This window comes from Canis aureus, chromosome 20, assembly GCF_053574225.1.
Source record: "Canis aureus isolate CA01 chromosome 20, VMU_Caureus_v.1.0, whole genome shotgun sequence".
Lineage (NCBI taxonomy): Eukaryota > Metazoa > Chordata > Mammalia > Carnivora > Canidae > Canis > Canis aureus.
Genome location: NC_135630.1, coordinates 30,086,929 through 30,106,041, shown reverse-complemented (window position 1 = coordinate 30,106,041; position 19,113 = coordinate 30,086,929). Strand labels below are relative to the sequence as shown.

The window sequence follows — 19,113 nt, the reverse complement described above, 5'->3', positions numbered from 1 at the left end:
TGCTGTGTGGGGACAGACTAAAGAGTAGGGTAAAGCAGGGAGCCCATTTAAAAGTGTCTGTAATGACCCCGGCAGAGCTAAAGGTGGTTTGGCAAGGGCAGGAAATGGTGAGAAGGTCGAATCTGTGGTGACAGAGAGAAGCGAAGGAGACTCCAGAATTTGAGCAACAAGAGGGAAGGAGCAGTCATCACCCACGACAGGGACAGCTGAGGGTCATGGTAAGTCATGGTGAGGTGCTCAGAAACGTCAGGGAGGGATGTGGAGACACAGCAGCCAGGGCCGACCCCACCATCAGGCTCCTGTATCTCCCCACCTCGGTCTCCTGGGTCTCCTGCCCTGGGACTCCCAGCTCAGAGTGTCTGGTCTGGACAAGCTGCTAAAGGGAAGGGAAGGGAGGAAGAGAGGGTGGGAGGAGCCTGTCCCGGCTCCAGGCCTCTCTGCAGTGAGGCCCCATGGCAGAAGGTTCAGGGAGTGGGCCGGCTGTGCAACCCTGGACAGGGTGTACACCTTCCTGGGTCCCGAGCCTCATCAGGAAAATGGAGCCGAGACCTCTCCCTCAAGGCAGGATTAAGGATGAAGGATGACCGAGTAGGTAAAGAGGGCCCAGCACAAGAAGCTGGCTGGTTTCCTTTCTGTCCTTTTACCCCTATCTTGATCTGGAATTCCTTAGACCCAAGCCAGAAAGTTCAGGCAGCCTCTCCTACCCAGTCCCCACCCTGCCCCACCCTCTCACCCCCCAACCCACACATGCCTTCCTTGGTGCCTGCCACCGAGTGGACCTACTCCCGGTGACTCACTCAGGCTGAGTGAGTGGTGGACGGCAAACAGCAACCCACGCCACTCCCCTCAGCAGCCTCCCCCACCCCACAGCTCTGCAGGGACCCTGCAAGCCACCTCCTTACCCCTGCCGGCCAGCTTTTTTAGTTAAGAGGGGGAAATGTTAGATCCCGCAGAAACCAAACAGCAGCTAAGGCTACAGTTCCTCTTAGGAACAGCAGCCACCATCAAGAGCCCTGACATTCCTGGCATGGAGCCTGGAATACAGCCCCCTCCACGAAGAGGTCCAGAGAAGGCTCCCAGGAGGGGGTATGAGCAACACAGGGCCTCCTGTCGTGCTGGGTGGGGCCTGCAGAGGGCAGGAACAATCCCTCACCCTTGGCCCAGCACCCAACACCACCTGTTCCGAGATGTCAGCACAACCACCTCCAGAGCCACTATCCACCCCACCTGTCTCCTCCATGCAAGTGTGGGTGTTATTCTCAGCCCTGGGCTCAAGGACGGAGGCCATCAACGGAGGGGTGGGATCTGCCCCTCCAGTGGGTTGCCTCCCACAGGCCCCTCATTAGCTGCTTCCTTACCTCAGTGGGCGAGCAGTCTGTGTAGAAGAGCAACAAAGCACAGGCCCAGCCCACAGCCCAGCAGGGCACACAGCCGGGGCCAGGAGAAAAGGTGAAGGCCTTGCCAGAACCCACCACCATTTGGACCAAGAAAGGCCAGCCCGGAGCATCCACAGTCTCCACCAGGAAACCCTACTTCCTTAATAATGCCAGCCCACGCTGGCCTTTCACATCACCTCTTCCAGGCAGCCTTCCTTCCCTGACTCCATCCCAGCCACAGGGACTCTCACTTGCCCGACTGATGCCCCTTTGCATATGTCTGTTCCTTTCAGAGAAGTTGGACCTAACTATGCCAACAGGTCATTCATTTGTTTCACCAACTGGAATCCTCCATGTCCACATCTGTGAAACTGTTAACTATTAAAGAGTACTTAGGGGCACCTGGGTGTCTCAGTAGTTGAGCATCTGCCTTTGGCCCAGCGCCTGATCCTGGAGTCCCAGGTCCGAGTCCCACATCGAGCTCCCTGCATGGAGCCTGCTTCTCTCTCTGCCTTTGTCTCTGCCTCTTTCTGTGTGTCTCTCATGAATAAATAAATCAAATATTTTAAAAAATAAAACAAAGAGTACTTAAAGGAGATAAGATATGGGATATTTTTTCCAAATACAGTATCACCACTATTTTGGCTATCGTTGTTATTTTGTTACTCAGAGGAGTCAATGCCCACAATCACCTTTCAATAGTTCCCACCCAGTCTGGCCCAACAAAGTGCAGACAAGTACACACAGCCCAGCAGTCCCGGCCCCCACACTCACTCCCAGCTCTCATCTGCCTGAGAGCTGTGCTCACCTCCCTGCCTCCGCCCTGGACTGTCCACAAGTCCCCAGGACCTGTAAGGGCACCCCACAGGGACCCCCAACTTCACAGACAGGAGATCAATGGGTAAGGACCAGCTGGTTGAGTGCTCCCCAGCGTACCAGGGCTAGTTCCACTGCATTTCACTAGTGGAGGCAGGGGGAGATTTGGGAAGGCACTGGAGGGGAAGGGGTATCTGACCACCTGGTAACCCGGTCATCCGGTCAAGAGTGAGAGCTGGGGGAGGGGAAATAAGTGGGACCACCATCCATCACATGTCTGCCTCTGGCAGATGGAATGAATATTCAGGGGCCAGGACAGGCTTTTCCAGGCTTCCTTCTGCTGATCCTGCATCCTGTTTTTCTGTGCATCTGGAGGGGGAGGTTAGAGAAAGAGGGTGGGCGAGGGGCAGACTGAAGGGGAAGGCACCTCCCCCCCAAGCTCGGCAGACAGAGGAGGTCAGTGCACAGGAGCAGAGGCCTGGAGGCCTCACTGGCTCGGGAACAGCTCAGGGGAATGATGTGGGGCCACCAGAGGCCTGGCAGGTCAGCACTTTTCAGGTCTCAGGGTCCTACCTCTACCATCAAAGGAGGGAGGTGAGGACCAGGTGAGCAGGAAAGGCCTGTCCTTCTGGGCTTCCCAGGCCTCATGCAGACATCAGCCCTGGAGCCCCTGTCTCACCACCTAAGGAGGGACCCAGGGATCTGGCCCACACTCCTCCACATAACACATTCAGGCTCCCACCAAAGGCTGTTAACAGTGAGGGCAAGGAAGGGTCGCAGAAACTCCCAAAATCACAGCAAACACCAGAACACCTTGTATGCCTGCTGGGGAGGAGTTCATGCCTACCTGCCCTTCTTCCCCTGGGGCCTTCTTACCCAGGAAACAATTCAACATGAAGGGGAAGCTGAACGGCCAGACAGTTACCAATTCTTTTTAGAAAAAAAATTTTTAAACAATGGTAATGTGCCAAATGAGGCACACAGGAAAGATCAGAGTGGGACAAAGCGTGGGGATGGACACCTCACCCCAGATTCTGAAGGTCAGCCCCTGACCATCCCATGCTACAGCTCTGGACACTTCTGGATCATCTAAAAGCTGCTAAGAGATTCTGTTGCCTGCAGGGAAAGGCGAGCAGGGTGAGAGAGCTGAAAGGGTGGGAAGTGAAGGGGGGTCCATGTTGTCACCCAGCCCCCACCCCCATGAGCCCTCTCCAGGAATGCCTCCTCCCTTCCTCCTCGGAGACCTCAGGCTCATTATCTAGATTAGATTACAAGCTGGGCCTGGACTACTGTATCATCAGTGGGCTAGGGCTGGCCTAGACTTGGCCGGAACAACAGGACACACACAGAGTGCAGGGTGCAGTCAAACACCCTATTCCCACCTAAGGCACCTTGGCCACCCCCACTCCAGAGCACAGCTGGGTCTGTGAGCTGACACCCCAACATTTAGCGTCTTGGTGTGAAGTGGAGACACCATCCTCCCATTTAATCCTCACGAATAGGAGAACCGAGGCTCCAGAGAGGATAAGTAACTTGCTCAAGGTCAAGGGCTTGGGAGGAGCAGAGCTGTGATTTGAACCCAGGCCTTCCACCTTGCCACACTAGTTAAGGCACTTTGCAAAACCTTTACCATTGCTTCTGCACTGGAGCCTCACACTCCAACCCACTTAGCATTACACGTCTACTATGTGCAGGTGCCAGGCACAGACTCACCATGGGACCAGCCTCCACCCTCAAAGACTATGGGTCTAACAGGGAAGATAGCTACCCCATTCTATGGAGGAGGAAACCAAAGCAGGAAGGGTTAAGTAGCTGGCTGAAGTCCCAGATAAAAGGCCAGGAGAACAGGAGCTAGAATCCCAGGTCTCGGGGTGTGCTGAGAGCACCTGACTGCCTGGAGGTTTCTCTCTCTGCTGCATTGCTCAGGAGTGGCACTGCGCTGGCTGCAGAATGTGGTGGCAGCCTCCCCATGTCTGTTAGGGTGCACAGCGGGCAGTGTGACCTGTGAGTGCAGTGGCACAAAGTAGGGATGAAGGCTCCGGGTTCTGTCCTGCCACTGACCACGGGCTTCCCAAGGTGCTGACTCAGCTGTTCCTCAAGGTGGCTTCTGCAGTGTCCTGGACCAGCAGTGCCAGGATCAAACATGAAGATGGGGCCCCCCACAGTCCACCAGATCCAGGGCAGGGCCACCCCCAATATCTCCGTGAAGGGCCTGGGGCCCCATTTGGTCGTGGCTTCCTCCAGACCCATGGTCCACCCAACTAGGAGGGCTAAGGGGTCGACATGGGGAAGGCGGGGACATTCTAGCTCAGCCAAGCCACTGCCAGAACAGATTGCTAGAATGTCTTGTGGGGTGGGGAGGGGGAGCAAATAAATAACCCCCGGGCTCAGTTTATGTTTAAGTTTCAAAAAAACAACAGTATTTGGGTCCTGTCCCAGGTTCAGCAAATGCCTCCAATTAATTGTGGATTTTGTTTCTCATTTTAGATCAGTGCTCAGCTCACGCCCTCTGCCATTAGCTCATCCTTAAGTCTCTCCTGTCAGAGGACCCCCAACTCTTTCTTTGTGGGAGGCAGGAGCTATGGTGCCCAAGCTCAGCCCCCTCTTCTACCTTTGGGCTCCCTGAGGAGTACAGATCAGACCAGCTCTGTCCAAATCTGACCCTCTGGGGTCCCTTCACTCCTGGGGACAACCAGGTTCCCCCTTCTCTCATGGAGTTCGTTGGTGGATGCCAGGCTATGAGGAAACCCCAGTACAGTGAATGGCCAGTTCTGCAGCTTCACCTTCTACTCTGACATGCCAGTCTCCTGGGGCAACCACCGGCCAGCTTCATCTTCCCCAACACACACACACACACACACCAGGCACAGGCATGTACATGGTCACTTCAGTAGACTCGCCCTAAGAGAGCCTTGCTGGCCTGGCTGGCTCAGTGGGAAGAGCAAGGGACTCCCGACTTCAGGGAGCTGAGTTTAAGCCCCAAGCTGGATGTGGAAATTACTTTAAAAAAAAGAAAAAAGAAAAAGTATCCCCCAACTCTGGATTCAGTGATGGGGGTGGCAGCATCTGTGAACGGCCAACCTACGGCTAAGTCTGAAGACTGGAAGGGAGGAAATCCCAAAGATTCCTGAGCTTCAGTGCTCTCATCTGCCAAATGGAACCATAACCCAGATCTGCCTACCTCACAGGTCAGCGAGACAATGAATCAAATGAAAAAAGGTGGGTGTAGGGGTTGTTCATAAATTGCACAATGCTGCAGAGATAAGATGACTGTTCCCCTGCAGAATCCTCTAGACCCAGCAGGGACACATTTCTGCCACTAGCACTTATAAGAGTCCCAGAGCTCACCTTATCTCACTGAGAGGAGGATCTCATCCTTCTCAATTCCCAGATGGGCACGCTGAGGCTCGGAGGCCCAGCCAGGCCCTTCTGTTGCAGCTCAGGCTCAAATGAATGAATGAATCATGGGAGACCCAGCATCTCTGTCCCATGCTCCATGCCCTTCATCTGGTCCCTGAAAGCACAGCGTACCTGGAACCACCTGTCCTTCCCCTACCTCATTCAATTGGGCTCTGGCTCAGGGGGCTCTGACTTCTGTCCTCCAGGAAATGATACCATTGCTTCCAATTTAGCTTTTTCAGCCAATACAGGAAAAAAGGGGTAGGGGGGAGGTACACCACAGTTCAATTTCAAGAATCCTGTCATAAGCAAAACAAACAGCCCAAAACACAAAAGCCAGAATGGTCCATACCTGTGGGTTTTCAGGGGCTTCCCCAAGATGCTCCCAGGGAAAAAAAGCCTGTGTGTCAGCGCCCACCAGGGACCAGGCTCCGATCATATCACTTCCTCCTGGGTCCTCTCCACAAGCCCATGGGAACAGGAACCCTCATTCCCATTTACAGAGAAGGAAATGGGGGTGCAGCTTGCCCTGGACCACAGAGTATGCAAGTGGTCACAGGGGCCACACTGCTTCCTCTCTGTTAGGGCCTGTCTTCCTCCCACACACATCTTTTTTTTTTTTTTTTTTTTAAGATGTTTATTTATGTATTCATGAGAGACACAGAGAGAGAGGCAGAGACACAGGCAGAGGGAGAAGCAGGCTCCATGCCAGGAACCCGACGAAGAGACTCGACCCCAGGACCCCGGGGTCACAACCTGAGCCAAAGGCAGCTGCTCAACCACTGAGCCACCCAGGCGTCCCACACACATACCTCTTAACCCCTAATCAATCTGTCCTCTGCCTTTGCCCAGCTGCTAGTGTTCCAGGCTCCAGGTTAGCACCCGCATCCACCCACCACCTATATCTGGCCCCAAGATAGTTATCATGTCCTGGCAGAGTGGATGCTATCCCAGAGCACAGAAATAGGGGCGCCATGGTGGATGGGAGTGGGGAGCGGGGCTCCCCTTGAGGGGCCTCTCCCCGCCCAGGTCTCCTGTACCAGGTCTGTCCCTAGTAGCCATTGGTGGGCCCAGGCTCATCCAGGGCTCAGGCATGTTGGCGACAGTCCTGGGGAGAGGCTGAGCTGACCCAGGGTCCAAAGAAAGCAGCAGCAGCTGTTGGAAAAGGGGCTGGTCTGACAAAGGCTGTCCCGTCACCTGATCCCCCTTCTGGCCCCAAGGGCTCTGATGGCTCCTCCAGCCACAGGCCTGAGTGGAAATCCCAACCCACCTCACCAGCCAGCACCACCCACTGAGCCTCCATTCTACAACATCACCAACATTACTATTCCTGTTGTCCACTCCTCTCCCAGCACTCTCCCAGCACAGCCAAAGGCCCCACCCGCAGGCATGACCCCTTCTCCCCTGAGGGCCCTCCTCCCCGGAGGACCCTCCTCCCTTGAGGACCCTCCTCCCCTGAGGGCCCTCTCCTGCTCTGACCAATGGCCTGGCCACAAAGGGCAGGACACAGGGGTACCTTCGAGAGGGGTGAACTGATGCATTGATGGCCTCTCCCAGCTGTTAAACTCTCTAAGCCTAGCAATCACCCCCCGAGTGTCACCTTGGGGCCCCCAAATAAAGAAGCATGTATATATATGAGGTGGGGAGTATAGGATGTTGTGCCTTTCTAGCAAGCCTGGGGAACAGTTATCACCCAGCCCCTGTGATCCCAGCCCTGAGAGACTGGACTTCAGGATGGCAGCCCTACCCCAGACCCCTAGTGGCACAGATGGATCCTAACCTGGCCAAGCCTGAGGTCATTCCCTCAGGGGACTGACCCTCACACCCAGATCTCCTCCTCTTCCCCAGAAAGCCAGGGGCTCCATCAGCCCTGGATAGTGAGACACCAGGTTCTCGGCTAAGCCCAGTCTAGAAGACAAATTGGCAAATGGCTCAGACAACACACGAGGAAGAAAGGTGAGCAGATTGAGGCACACAGGGGTCTGGGGTCCCTCACAGCCTCCAGGGTCTGCACTTCCCCACCTATCCTTTCAGTCTCGGGCCTCACCCCAACCACCCTCACTCACACACATTCTAGCCACCCCTGACAGGCTGCCAGAAACATCCTTCCCCAACCCCACAACCTATCTCCTCTGCCTTTCAAACCCAGCTCAGGTGCTTCCTCTGAGGAGACTTCCATGATTGGCCAGGCTGGATGAGAAGCTCTTCAGGCACTAGCGTCCCTGCCTCAATCCCTCCCCAGGGCTGTGATGAGCACTGGGAGTTCCTTGAGGACAGGAGCAGGTTCTCTCAGTACCCTCAGCACTTCCGCATGATGGCCCACGGTGGGCAAGCCACAAACAGGAGAATGACAGCCAGGACAAATAAGATCATCACAACCTGACCAAGCTAACTGAATGTAAGTGAGGCATCTGGGGGCACCTGGGTGGCTCAGTGGTTGATCTGCCTTTGGCTCAGGGCATGATCTCAAGGTCCGTATCGAGTCCCACATCGGGCTCCTGCATGGAGCCTGCTTCTCCCTCTGCCTGTGTCTCTGCCTCTCTCTGTCTCTCACGAATAAATAAATAACATCTTTTTAAAAAAAAGTAAGTTTAGCATCTAAAAGGAGCCAGCAGGGACATCCTTAGGAAGCTGCTCTGGGAGCCCCAGCACAGGGAGGCCGCAGGGGCCCAGCAGGAGCAGCTGCAGAGTCCCTCCCTGCAGCCCTGTGGTGGCTGCTGCTGGCAACCGCCCACTCACTCCCAGCCCGTGGGGCTCAGCCTAGAGATGCTGCGGCCTTCACCCTGCAGAGGCAGACACGTCTGCGGCTCACTGCCCTGCTGCAGGGCAGGGGCAGCTCCAGGGCCTGGCTGCCGCCCCAGGCTCAGACACAGCCTGGGAGGCACAAAGGCCCACCCCCAGGGCACCACAGATGGCTCTCTGTGTGCCCCACTGCCTGCAGCTCCAGTTCCCACTCTTGGCCCATGCTGGGGTCCCACTCCCACCCATCTGCTGGGCAGTGGGCATGAAGGTGAGGCCCAGGAAATGGAGGGAAGAAGCCCTGCAAAGAGTGGAGCGGAAATGGGTATGAGGGCAATGGCTCACTGGCCGTAATGGTGAAGTCATGGTCCAGCAAACCACATAGACCCCAAGGTCAGCCATCCTGGCATTTCTGCCCCTAAACGCTGTCTCAGGCTGGAAGAAGACTCTGGCAGAGGGCTCAGGACAAGCCCTCTCTCGCATCTGGCCTAAAGCCAGGCAAGGCTGCCCAGCAGGGCCACAGCCCACTCCTGAGAACTGCAGTCTCTGCGCCCAGGCGCTGCAGCCCCAGGCTCAGGGAAGCTCCACCACAGTCCTGGACCATTCTCCTGTGGGAGGTGGTACCTTGCAGCAAGGCCTGAGTCCCTCAGAAAGGCCTATGGCAGGCAGGGATATGAAGGCCTTCCCTGAAGGGCTGAAATCCCACAGCTCCAGCTGCCCTACCCTGAAAACCATCCTGTACCCTGATATCCCAGGGGGTCTCCTGGGCCTCTACCAGCCCTGCCTAAAGAACCCATGTGAGCACTGTGCACTGAGCTGGAGAAGCCACAGCCACTGCAGGAGCAGGACTCAGCCTCACAGAACAGATATTTTAGGGGGCCTGCACCAGACGACCACGGGTCACACTCAAGCTGGACCCACAAGAGCTGCCTTCCCACTCCACAGAGCCAGTCCACAGGTGTGGGCAACAAGCTCCCCAGGGGCAGCGGGTCCCAGACTAGATTCCACTCCAGCAAAAGACTTCTGTGTTTGCCAGTGCATGTGTGTGTGTGGCCAGTTGCACGACTATTTCCTCCCCAAGAACATTTTTAAAAAATAGTAGTAACATCACTTTATAAAAGAAACACTGTTGCAACAACATAAACAAAAGGAGACAAACTCTCCTAATAAAGAGGGTTTCTTTATCCTGAATGAACTGGATGCAGCTTTTATTTTTGGGAAAACACACTCACATACACACCACATTACCTCATCTGTCCTCATTGGCTTGCACAAACTCTTGTGTTAGATGGCATCCAGAAACCTCTGGCTGTCCCCTCACCCTACACACCCCGAAAGGGTAAAGGTCACATCTAGGTAAGGATCCAGTGGGGGACAAGGGCCCTCAAATCTCATTTCATGGGGGAGGAAGGTCTTGGGGACCCAAATCTGTCAGTTGATCAGGAAGAGACAACACCTTCTTGGTCAGGAGGGATCAGGAGGGGTCATTAGAGATTCGCACTTCATTTGCATGGCTCCCCAAAGACACAGTAGGTAAGCCAGACAGTTGACCAGGAGAGCCCACGGGCAAGCCACACGACTGCTCAGCCTCAGTTTCTTCCAATTGTTCAGTGGGAATCATCATGACCTCACCTGGTTGCAGTGGGGATGAGAATTTCTGCTGAGCACCTGCACACAGAAGGTACACAATAAACCACGGCTGTGGGACACCTGATGGCTCAGCGGTTAAGCTTTCAGCTCAGGGCATGATCCTAGAATTCAGGGATCGAGTCCCACAGCAGGCTCCCCTCAGGGGAGCCCCTGCTCCCTCTGCCTATGTCTCTGCCTCTCTCTCTCATGAATAAATAAATAAAGCCTTTAAAAAAACAACAAAACAAAACAATACCCACGGCGGTTATTATTAAGTTAATATTTGACAAAGGCTTCCCTTAGAGCAAGAAGAGTCTGCCTTTCCATTTTCACCTGCCCAGCCCTGACCCGTCAGCCCTCAGCATACAGCCAGCTTTGCTCCCCCATCCACAAGTGGGTGGCCTCTTTGGGAGGTGGTAGCCTCTTTGGGGAGGCCCCAGGAGCTCCAGGGCCAGCCAGTTCCCATGAGTACCCCTTCCAGGGCGCAAGACCAGCTCCTTTGGGGAATGATGAGCCCTGCTTGTGTCCACTTAACCTGCACAGCAGGCCGCATGGCACGTGCCACTTCTATCAGGTGAGGAAACAGGTTCAGAGAGGTCAACGAGACTTGCCCAAGGGCAGTAATGCCTGTGGAGCAATCCAAACCCAACTTTCTAAAAAGTCTTACAAGTGCCTGTGCGCCATCTGCGGTGTCTCCCTCTTCCTCCTTCAGGGACCCTCCTGTCCTCCCCATCCTACATCCTACAACTGGAGCCCCTGCCCGGCCTCCTCCAAGCTGCCCGGGCCAGTCCTCTGTCAGTGCCTTGCTGGGTGGTTTTAGCATTGGCATCCTCTTCTTTGTACTTTTAATTCCAAAAGGAGACTTGCCAAAGAGGCTTTAGAAAAACACAACATATCAGGGTGACATCCAATAGCAAGCCTTCCTCCCCCAGGTGCCCTCTCACCTGGAGACCAGAAGCTGCCACTCAGAATCCATGGAGGAAAAGTGAAAGACCACCTCCTGCTTCATTACTGCCAGCATGGTTGTTTCTTTACCAGCTCCTCCCCACCCTCCCACCTAGAATGTCAGCTCCCTGAGGGTGGGGTTTGGTTTTGTTCAGCCCTGTACCCCGGTCCCTAGAATAGTGCCCAGCACATAGTGGGTATTTGGGGTTCATTTCATGGATAAAAGAATGAATAAGCAAACTCCCAACACTTAACTGATGGCCAAAGTAAAGAAGCCCAGAGAGAAGGGAGAAACTTACCCAGAGCCACTGGGTTTATGTGTAAGGTGAGTTAAGATTCACTCCAGAACTGTCTGATTCCCTCCCCTGCTACAGGTTGCCCCTGTACACACACACACACACACACCACCACCACCACCACCACCACTACCACCACCACTACCACCACAACCACCCGGGGACTGGGACATCATAAGCCCTGATCAGCTAAGGGCTCAGCAGGGATTAGCTGTCTATACAGGCCTGTAATGGACACTCACAGGGAGAGGGGTGGGAAAAAGGCCTAGGCAGGGACGGCGGGCTCCAGAGTGGCTTCATTGTACTGCCCTGCCCCACAGGGCTGGCATTTAGTGAGCACTGGCTGTGCGCTGGGCACTGTCCAAGGCTTTACTCCCCAAAACAAACACATGCAGAGGAAACATTATTGCCCCAATTTACACGTGAAGGTCCTGCACCTTGCCCAAGGTTTTGGCTAGATGGGGAAACTGAGGACTGCCTGCCTGCCAAGAACATGTGTGTTGTCTCTCCAACATGACCTTGTAGTCGTTTCTCCTGTGGTGGGAAAGAGGCCTAATGCTGAGGGTAGGACCCAGGGATTCCAGAACATGATGGAAACAGAACCATGCAAGACTTGGTGTTGGGTTAAGGCAAGAGGGAGAGGCAAAAGCATTGTCTTCACATTGTCCAAGTCCCTTGCAAGGGACAAGCTGGATCAAGACTGCGTAGTCCAGGGATGCCTGGGTGGCTCAGTGGTTGAGCATCTACCATCAGCTCAGGTTGTGATCCTGGGGTCCTGGGATCAAGTTCCACATCAGGCTCCCCACCTGGAGCCTGTTCTCTCTCTGCCTGTGTCTTTGTCTCTGTGTTTCTCATGAAAAAATAAATAAAATAAAATAAAATAAAATAAAATAAAATAAAATAAAATAAAATAAAATAAAATAAAATACTGCCTAGTCCAGGGGTAGGGACCTGGCCGGCTGCCAGAAGTCGGAGATGGGAAAGGGGCTCCTGAAGGGGTCATCTGTGGGGAAGGGAGAAGAATCCAAACTGTGGCTTCTCTGAGAATCCAAGAGATATACAGATTTCCCCATACGACTTGATCAAATCTGGCCCAAAGCTACCACCCAGCCACCTCTTACCACTCCCAACACAGCCTGTTCCTTTTTTTCAAGTGAACAGGTGGTCTCCTGTGCTCATTCTCACCCCACATGTTGGCTCACATGGATCCTCCCAGAACACCTCCATGCCCCATGCAACCCAGTCAGCACACCCTTCTCTGCAGGCCCCTGGGCAAAACAGCCTTTGCCTCATTCTGAGTCCTGGCACAAGCCAGCAGACTCTACCGAGTGGGGATTCAGCTCATCCCTGGGCCCCAGCCCAGCCAGGGCCCACTGGAGCTCAGGGAAGTCTGGAGTCTATGTCTCCAACCTCTCCATGCCCACATTCCTTAGCCAAATGTCCCCTGAGTCCCCACAGACACCCTACCATTGATGATGCCTGGCTCAGAAACCTCCCCTCCAGCAGGCAAGGTGAACCATCTCTACCAATAACTCGGGTTCAAGGAGAAGCTGCTCTGGGGGTAGAGAGCACAAAAGCCATGTGCAAGCTCAGAGGAAAGAGACACGGATCAAGGAGATAGAGAGAGGCCAAGGAAAAGGTGCCATTGGGTGAGATGTGGGCACAGACAAGAGACAGGGACAGGAAGCATCCTCAGATGCCCAGGGACAGAGAGAGAGACACCAGGATGAGGAGAAATGCAGAATACAGGGGGAAAGGACCAACTTTTGGCTGCGGCCTGGGGAAGCAGGGAGGTAAGAGGAGCCTGGAGCCTCACAGGCCCTCCTGCAGACCCAGATGGGCCCCACTCCCAGGGCACCTGCTATTCTATGTGGTCGGCTCCTCTTAAGGCTGCTGTGAGGGTAAGGATTGGTTGTACAGGCCTGGCTCCAGCTGAGGCTGGTAGGGCTACTTTGTTAGGAGACCTTGACCACCCGACAAGCATGGTGCCATCAGGGCCATGTGTCAGGGTCCTATAAATAACTGCCATTGCACCTTTCTTCTGGTGAGCCCTGGGCCCTGCCCCCTCCCAGCTGGGCCTCCCCACTCCCAGCTGGCTCAGGGAGTCAGAAAGAGTACACACTCCCACCCTCCACGCTCCCCACTCCCCCCCACCCCCCCCCCCCCCCGCCACCCCACGCCACAGCCTTCTTCCTTGTGCTTATCATCAGCCCAGCTTTGGCCTCCCTCAAGTACGCATGCTCCATGAGTGAGGACTCCTAAGCAGTAGGCCTCAGGCGCAAGGGCCAGCAGGCCAGATTCCACTCCCACCCAGCTGTCCCTTCTGCCCCACCTGCCCCTCCCCCAAGGGGCCCAGCAGGCCAACCTCTAATCCTCTGTCATCTGACCCAGGCTCCACCCTACATTGGCTCTGCCCAGCCACCCTACTGAGGCCCAAAAATGGACAGAGTCATTTACAGAGGGTCCAATGAGCCAAATGCAATAGGAAGATGACCTCATGACCCCCCCAGCCCCAGCTCCAGGCACACGCTCTGCACCCCAGGACTCTGAGGCAGCCAGGTACTAGGAGGCAAGCAGTGCTCAGACCCTGATGACCCTTCCAATACACTCTCATGCCTCCTCACAGCCAGAGGCCATGGGACCTTACAAAAGTAGGCTGCACAGCAATCAGAGCCATGCACACCCCGCTCCCCACTGCACCCTGGGCTCAGCCCAGGACCAGGCACACAGCACATGTCCAAGGCAGGATTTGCTGAACTTGGGGAAAAAAGAGAAGCATGCAGCACAAATCAGCCCACCCCCAGGCCTGCATCAGGGCTCCCAAAGCCAAGCCCCTAAATGCACTTGTTTGTCCATAAACAGTCACTCCACACCTGCACTGGCCGGGGCCACACACACAGACCTGCCCTCCCATCAGGGGGAGCACCCAGAAGAGGGATACAGGGGTGGGAGGAGGATGAGATGGGTATTGCCCAGCCAAGACCCACGGAGAGACGCGCTAGGCTGGGGACATAAGAGAACTGGCTCCACAGGCACCAGAGGGCAAGCCTTTCTTGACACAGTCACCCTCTGAACCCTGGTGGATATTTGGGCTGTGGGGAGACGCAGGTAACTGGGAAAGAAGAAAAGGAGAGACGAGGCCCCCCTACCTATGCGGATAATATCCAGGTCCTGCACCAAGGGTCCTGCTTGTCCCTGGTCAGGAAATGCCCTCCTGTGGCAACACAACTGGAATCGTCCTCATGACACACTGATCTGGCCGAGGCAGGGTGGGGACAGGGGCAGGGGTGCCCGTGAGACCAGTGGCAATGGGAATTAGATGGGGTCCTGAACACTGCCAGAAGATGCTGCAGGGGCAGCTCTCAATCCAGGCTGCACCAGACTCTGAACCATAGGAGGGCAAAGGGGAGAGGTTGGTGTGCACTGGGGCATCAGGCTTCCCCGAACGGGCTGCAGCAGGGTCCTGAAGGAAGCCTGCTCTCTGGCTTTGCGTACCCCTAAACAACCCGAGTCTGTTGGAGCCCAGGCTTGGGCAGGGCCAGCCCCGGACCAAGGCCAGCGTCCACGGCTGACCAGCTGTCAGCTAACTGCCCATGCCCTGGAACAGGAGCTGAAGAGGGAGGGGTGGCAGCTCTGTGGGGTCAGTGATGACACACTGCCACTTAAAAGGAAGAGACACAGCTCATGCCTACAGCCCCTGAAATGAGTGAAAGAGGCCACTGGAGAGACAAGGCAACCAGGGCAAAGGAGATACCCAAAGAGCAAAGGGGAGCAGGAGAGGAGTAGGACATCAGTGGAGTGGGGGCAGGGACTCGGCTAACCTTCTGCTTCCCATTCATCTTCCTCAGCTCCTGAGGAGCAGGAAGTCGGCTAAGCCCAGGGCTAAACCCAGAGCTGCCGGCTCCAGGCACCTAGATGGATTACCCAGTCCTGGGCGGGAGGGGGGTGGAGGAAGCAAGGGCAGCAGCACCGCCCCCCCCCCCCCAACAGGGGCGCTTATTGAAGCCCTTCCAGCCCCCAGGCAGCGATCTGCGCTGCTCTAATCCCTCCTGCAGCCCGGGGCAGGGCGGGGGGGGGGGGGGGGGGGGGGGGCGGTGTACAGCTGCCGGGGCAGGCCAGGTCTGGAGCCTGGCGGAGGGTCCTACCCTCCACCACACCCACCCATCTCCTTAGCCTGGGACTTCAAGGATGAGCAGCTGGGCACTTAGGGAGGCTCTGAGGAAGCTCTGGTCGCTGCCCCCTCCCATCACGTGGCTGCATCCTTAGGGAGCCCGCAGGTCTCAGCTGCAAAAGTCCTTGTTTATCAACAGCCGCAGACGGGCAGGAGCAGGCTGGCCGGTCCCCGGGTTCCCACTCTCGGCCGAGCATCGCGCGACAGAGAAGGAGGCTCCGCTGGGGGGCCCAGGGGGGACCACCCGGCTGGAGCACAGATTCTGCAATCCTTGATTTCAGAGTCCGAGTCGGCAGGGGAAGTGGCGTCAGCGGCTGGCGTGATCCAATTCAATGAACCAGAGGTGGCAAGGGATGGAAAGCGGAGCCGTGCGCCCCCCGCCCCCACACTGCATTTCCTGCGCTGTCAGGGTGCCCCGCGAAGCCTGGCTCCATCCCCCACCCCTGCGCCCGCGGCCGCTGGCTCCGGGCACTGAGGGGTCGGGTTTCCTACGGCGCCCTCCGCGCCCCGGGGGGGCCTAGCTCCCCGCGCAGGTGGGGGGCTCCACCGCCGGAGCCTCCACCCCCTCCCCGGCCGCCGGAAACGCGAAGCCCCGGCTGGGACTAGGCACTTCCCCGAGGGGCGCGCGGTCTGCGCTCCCCGGGGGCCCGGCCGGAGTGTCCAGGCCGCGGGCACCTCTCAGGGAAGGAAACCCGATCCGTGCCGCGGCCGGCGGGGACGCGCGGTGGAGACACGGGCGGGGAGGGGCGGCGGCGCAGGACGCGCCCGGAGGCCTGGGGCGGGCGCGCTGGCCCCCGACGGCTGAGGGCAGCCTGGGGACTCCGGGGCGCGGCCGGCCCGGGGGCGCAGGGGCAGGCTCCGTCCGCCAGCGCCAGCGCCAGCGCCAGCGCCCGCCCCGCCTGCCGGGCCCGCCGGGCCGGGGGACTAGGGGCCCGCGTCGCCGCCCAGCTTCGGGGCCCTCGGCCTCGGGCGGGACTCGCCGGACCCGGCGCGGGGAGAGGAGCGGGGGCCGCCCCTTTTCTGCAGGCTGACGGGGCAGACGCAGAGCCGGGGCGGGGGGTGACGCGACAGCTGCGCCCCGTCCTGCCCCGCTGGGGGTGGGGGCGCCCAAGACGCGGGCCGAGAGGCGCCCGGGCGCTGCGAGCGCAGGCCCCGGACCCCCGGAGGCCCCGGCAGCGGCCGGCCGAGGCGACAGCGCCTGGCCCCGGGGAGGCCCAGCCGCGGGGTCGGGGGTGCGCGAGGTGGCCCGGCCCGCCCGAGGCCGGGGATCGGCTCGCTCACCTTCTCCTGCGCGCGCGTGAGCTTCTTCTGCACGTTGCTGGCGATCTTCCCCGCCGTCACCCCCTTGCTGCCCATCTCGGCCATCGCGGCTCCGGCCTCGCCCGGCGGCGGGCGCCGATCTGCCAGCCCCGACCCCGGCCCCGGCCCCGGCCCCGGCCCCGGCCCCGGCCCCTGCCCCGGTCCCTGCCCCGGCCCCGGCCCCCGCCCCGGCCCGGCCCGGCTCTCGTCCACACCGCGCGCCCGGCAGCCGAGCGGACCGACTGAGGCGGAGCGTGCGCCCAGCCAGCGAGCTTGCGGCCGAGCGACGCGGGGACCCGGAGGGGCGGGCCGGGGGCGGGGCAGGGAGGCGGGGCCGGGCCTCGGGCTGGGTCGGCGCCCCCCGCCCGCCCCCTGGAGCGGACTCTGCCTTTTAAAGGGCCCTCGCGCGTGCGGGAGGCCTCGGCTGCGGACGCGGGCGGTGCGCGCGGGGCGAGAGCTGCGGCCACTGGGACTCCTGGGACGCCGCGGTGACACCGCCCCGGGGCGGAGACTGACGTGCGGGTCCTCCTGGGAGGGGAGACCTGTCTGGAGGCCGCTGCGCTCAAACACTGGCGGCTCGGAGCTGAGATTGGTGCGCGCCCCTGGAATCGAGGAGCCCCAGCTGCGAGCGCGCGGGGCTGGGGCTGGGGCTGGGGCCGGGGCTGGGGCCGGGGCTGGGGCCGGGGCTGGCGCTGGGGCTGGGGCTGGGGCTGGGGCTGGGGCTGGCCTCACGCTGGACGCTCCGCCGCCGCCTGGCCGGCAGACTCACAGGTTTCCACCAGGGTCCCCTGGGACACCTTCAGAGCTCTGTCCCTGGCTCCTAGTTTCCTGCCGACCCTGCGCTCCATCTTCCCACGCGCTGGCAATAATTATTATTATAACAACGACGTAACGTTACTGAGGGCTTACTACGTGCCTGGCACTCGGCTAAGTGCCACCACCACCGCCCTAGGAGGTAGGTGCTATTATCATTCCCATTTCACACATGAGGCATATAGAGGCCTGGAACCAAATCTCTGATTCTGCATTCCAGGATCTCAACCACTATACAGTGGGCTGTCTTCTCTTCCCTACGGGGGGGGGGGGGGGGGGGCGGGGGGAAGTGATCGATGATCATTATTCAAAGAGAAGATAAGGTTACTGCTAACCAGCTTTTCAAAATTTATAAATCCCACTCACACCCCTCCCCCAAGTCATGTCAGAGGCTGTGAAGGATGCCACAGCCTTCTCTGTCCCGGAGGCCAGGGCACAGCCCTGGTAGGTTTCTCAGGGACTGTAGGTGGAGCTGAGTGAAGAGAGTACTCCTGGGGGCCCAGCTGAGGAGGGTGGACAGATCAGGGCAGGGGACCCTGGGAGGCTCCTGGGAGTCAGCAGGAAGGGCTTTGCAGACCAGACACCAAGCGCCCTCCTCATACAAATGGAGAAACTGAGAGCCAGGAATAAAAGGTTCTGGCTCCCCTCTGCCTGGAAGGTCCCCTGAACTCTGATTACTCCTGCAGGTTCTTCCCATTACTGCTCAGGACCCATAGGAGATGATCTTAACTAGTCTTCCCTCCTGGCATATTATTACTCCTGTTTTGCAGAAAGATAGAGGCTTGCTGAAGGTAACAAGAGATAAACAGATCTCCAAACCCAGGTTTTCCTGCCCTAAAGCCCTCAGCTGATAAACCAAACTGCTTCCCAGAAAAAAACACCAAGCACTGCACCAATGGAAAGCATTTTGTCAAAATTATTATTATAAACTCATGGCCAATTCGTGAGTTACAAAATCAAAACCTAAACAGTGCAGACTCAGTTGCTGAAGCAACTTTCTTCTAAAAGCTCAATTTCACTTCATGATCTCTTTTCCTAATTTTATAATTGTCATTTTTCTAACCATTCCCTAAGAGCTATTTCTCCCAACAGTCCTCTGAAGAAAGGAGGAAATGAGCAGAAGTCAAACTATTCCAGTTGACTCCCAGGGAACAGTGGGAGATTCTGCTTTGCTGTACTTTGGTGTTTCAAAATATCACCTGACAAAAAAATTTGAATCTTAGATGGTTATCAGCAGGATTGAGTCAGCTAGCTTGCACAGCGACCCAAGGGGCCATAGGGGGATCATTCTAAAAAACCATTACAGAGATGTAGCAACATGAAAATAAAGCTTACAATATAATTGTGAATGAAAAGGGGAAGAACAAAAACTGCATGCACTATCCTTGCAACCACTAAAAGTAAATACAAGTACTCATGTTCCAAGATTCAAAAGGACCATGCCCAAAGGAAATAGACGTGTATAAAATTAAAGCATTACAGGTGATTTTTTTTCCTCTTAATTTCCTAAATATTCCATATTATGCTATAATATGGCCTTCATAACTAAACACACACAGCTCTGTCCCTAAACATGGCAATTCTTAATGTGATCTCCAGATTAGAAAGGTTTTTTTATTTTTATTTTTAT

General features: G+C 57.0%; 1 protein-coding gene across 24 annotated transcripts in view; it reads right to left on the bottom strand.

Annotated features, from left to right (window-relative positions):
- BIN1 (bridging integrator 1) overlaps positions 1–16,812 on the bottom strand; it is a 52,520-nt gene extending 35,708 nt beyond the window's left edge. For all 24 annotated transcript variants that reach the window (XM_077861297.1, XM_077861304.1, XM_077861303.1 and 21 more), the window contains exon 1: positions 16,653–16,812. In XM_077861297.1, the coding sequence (XP_077717423.1) occupies positions 16,653–16,736 (84 nt within the window). In that variant the 5' untranslated portion in view covers positions 16,737–16,812. The remainder of the gene's footprint in view (positions 1–16,652) is intronic.
- Between the last annotated feature and the right edge of the window lie 2,301 nt (positions 16,813–19,113).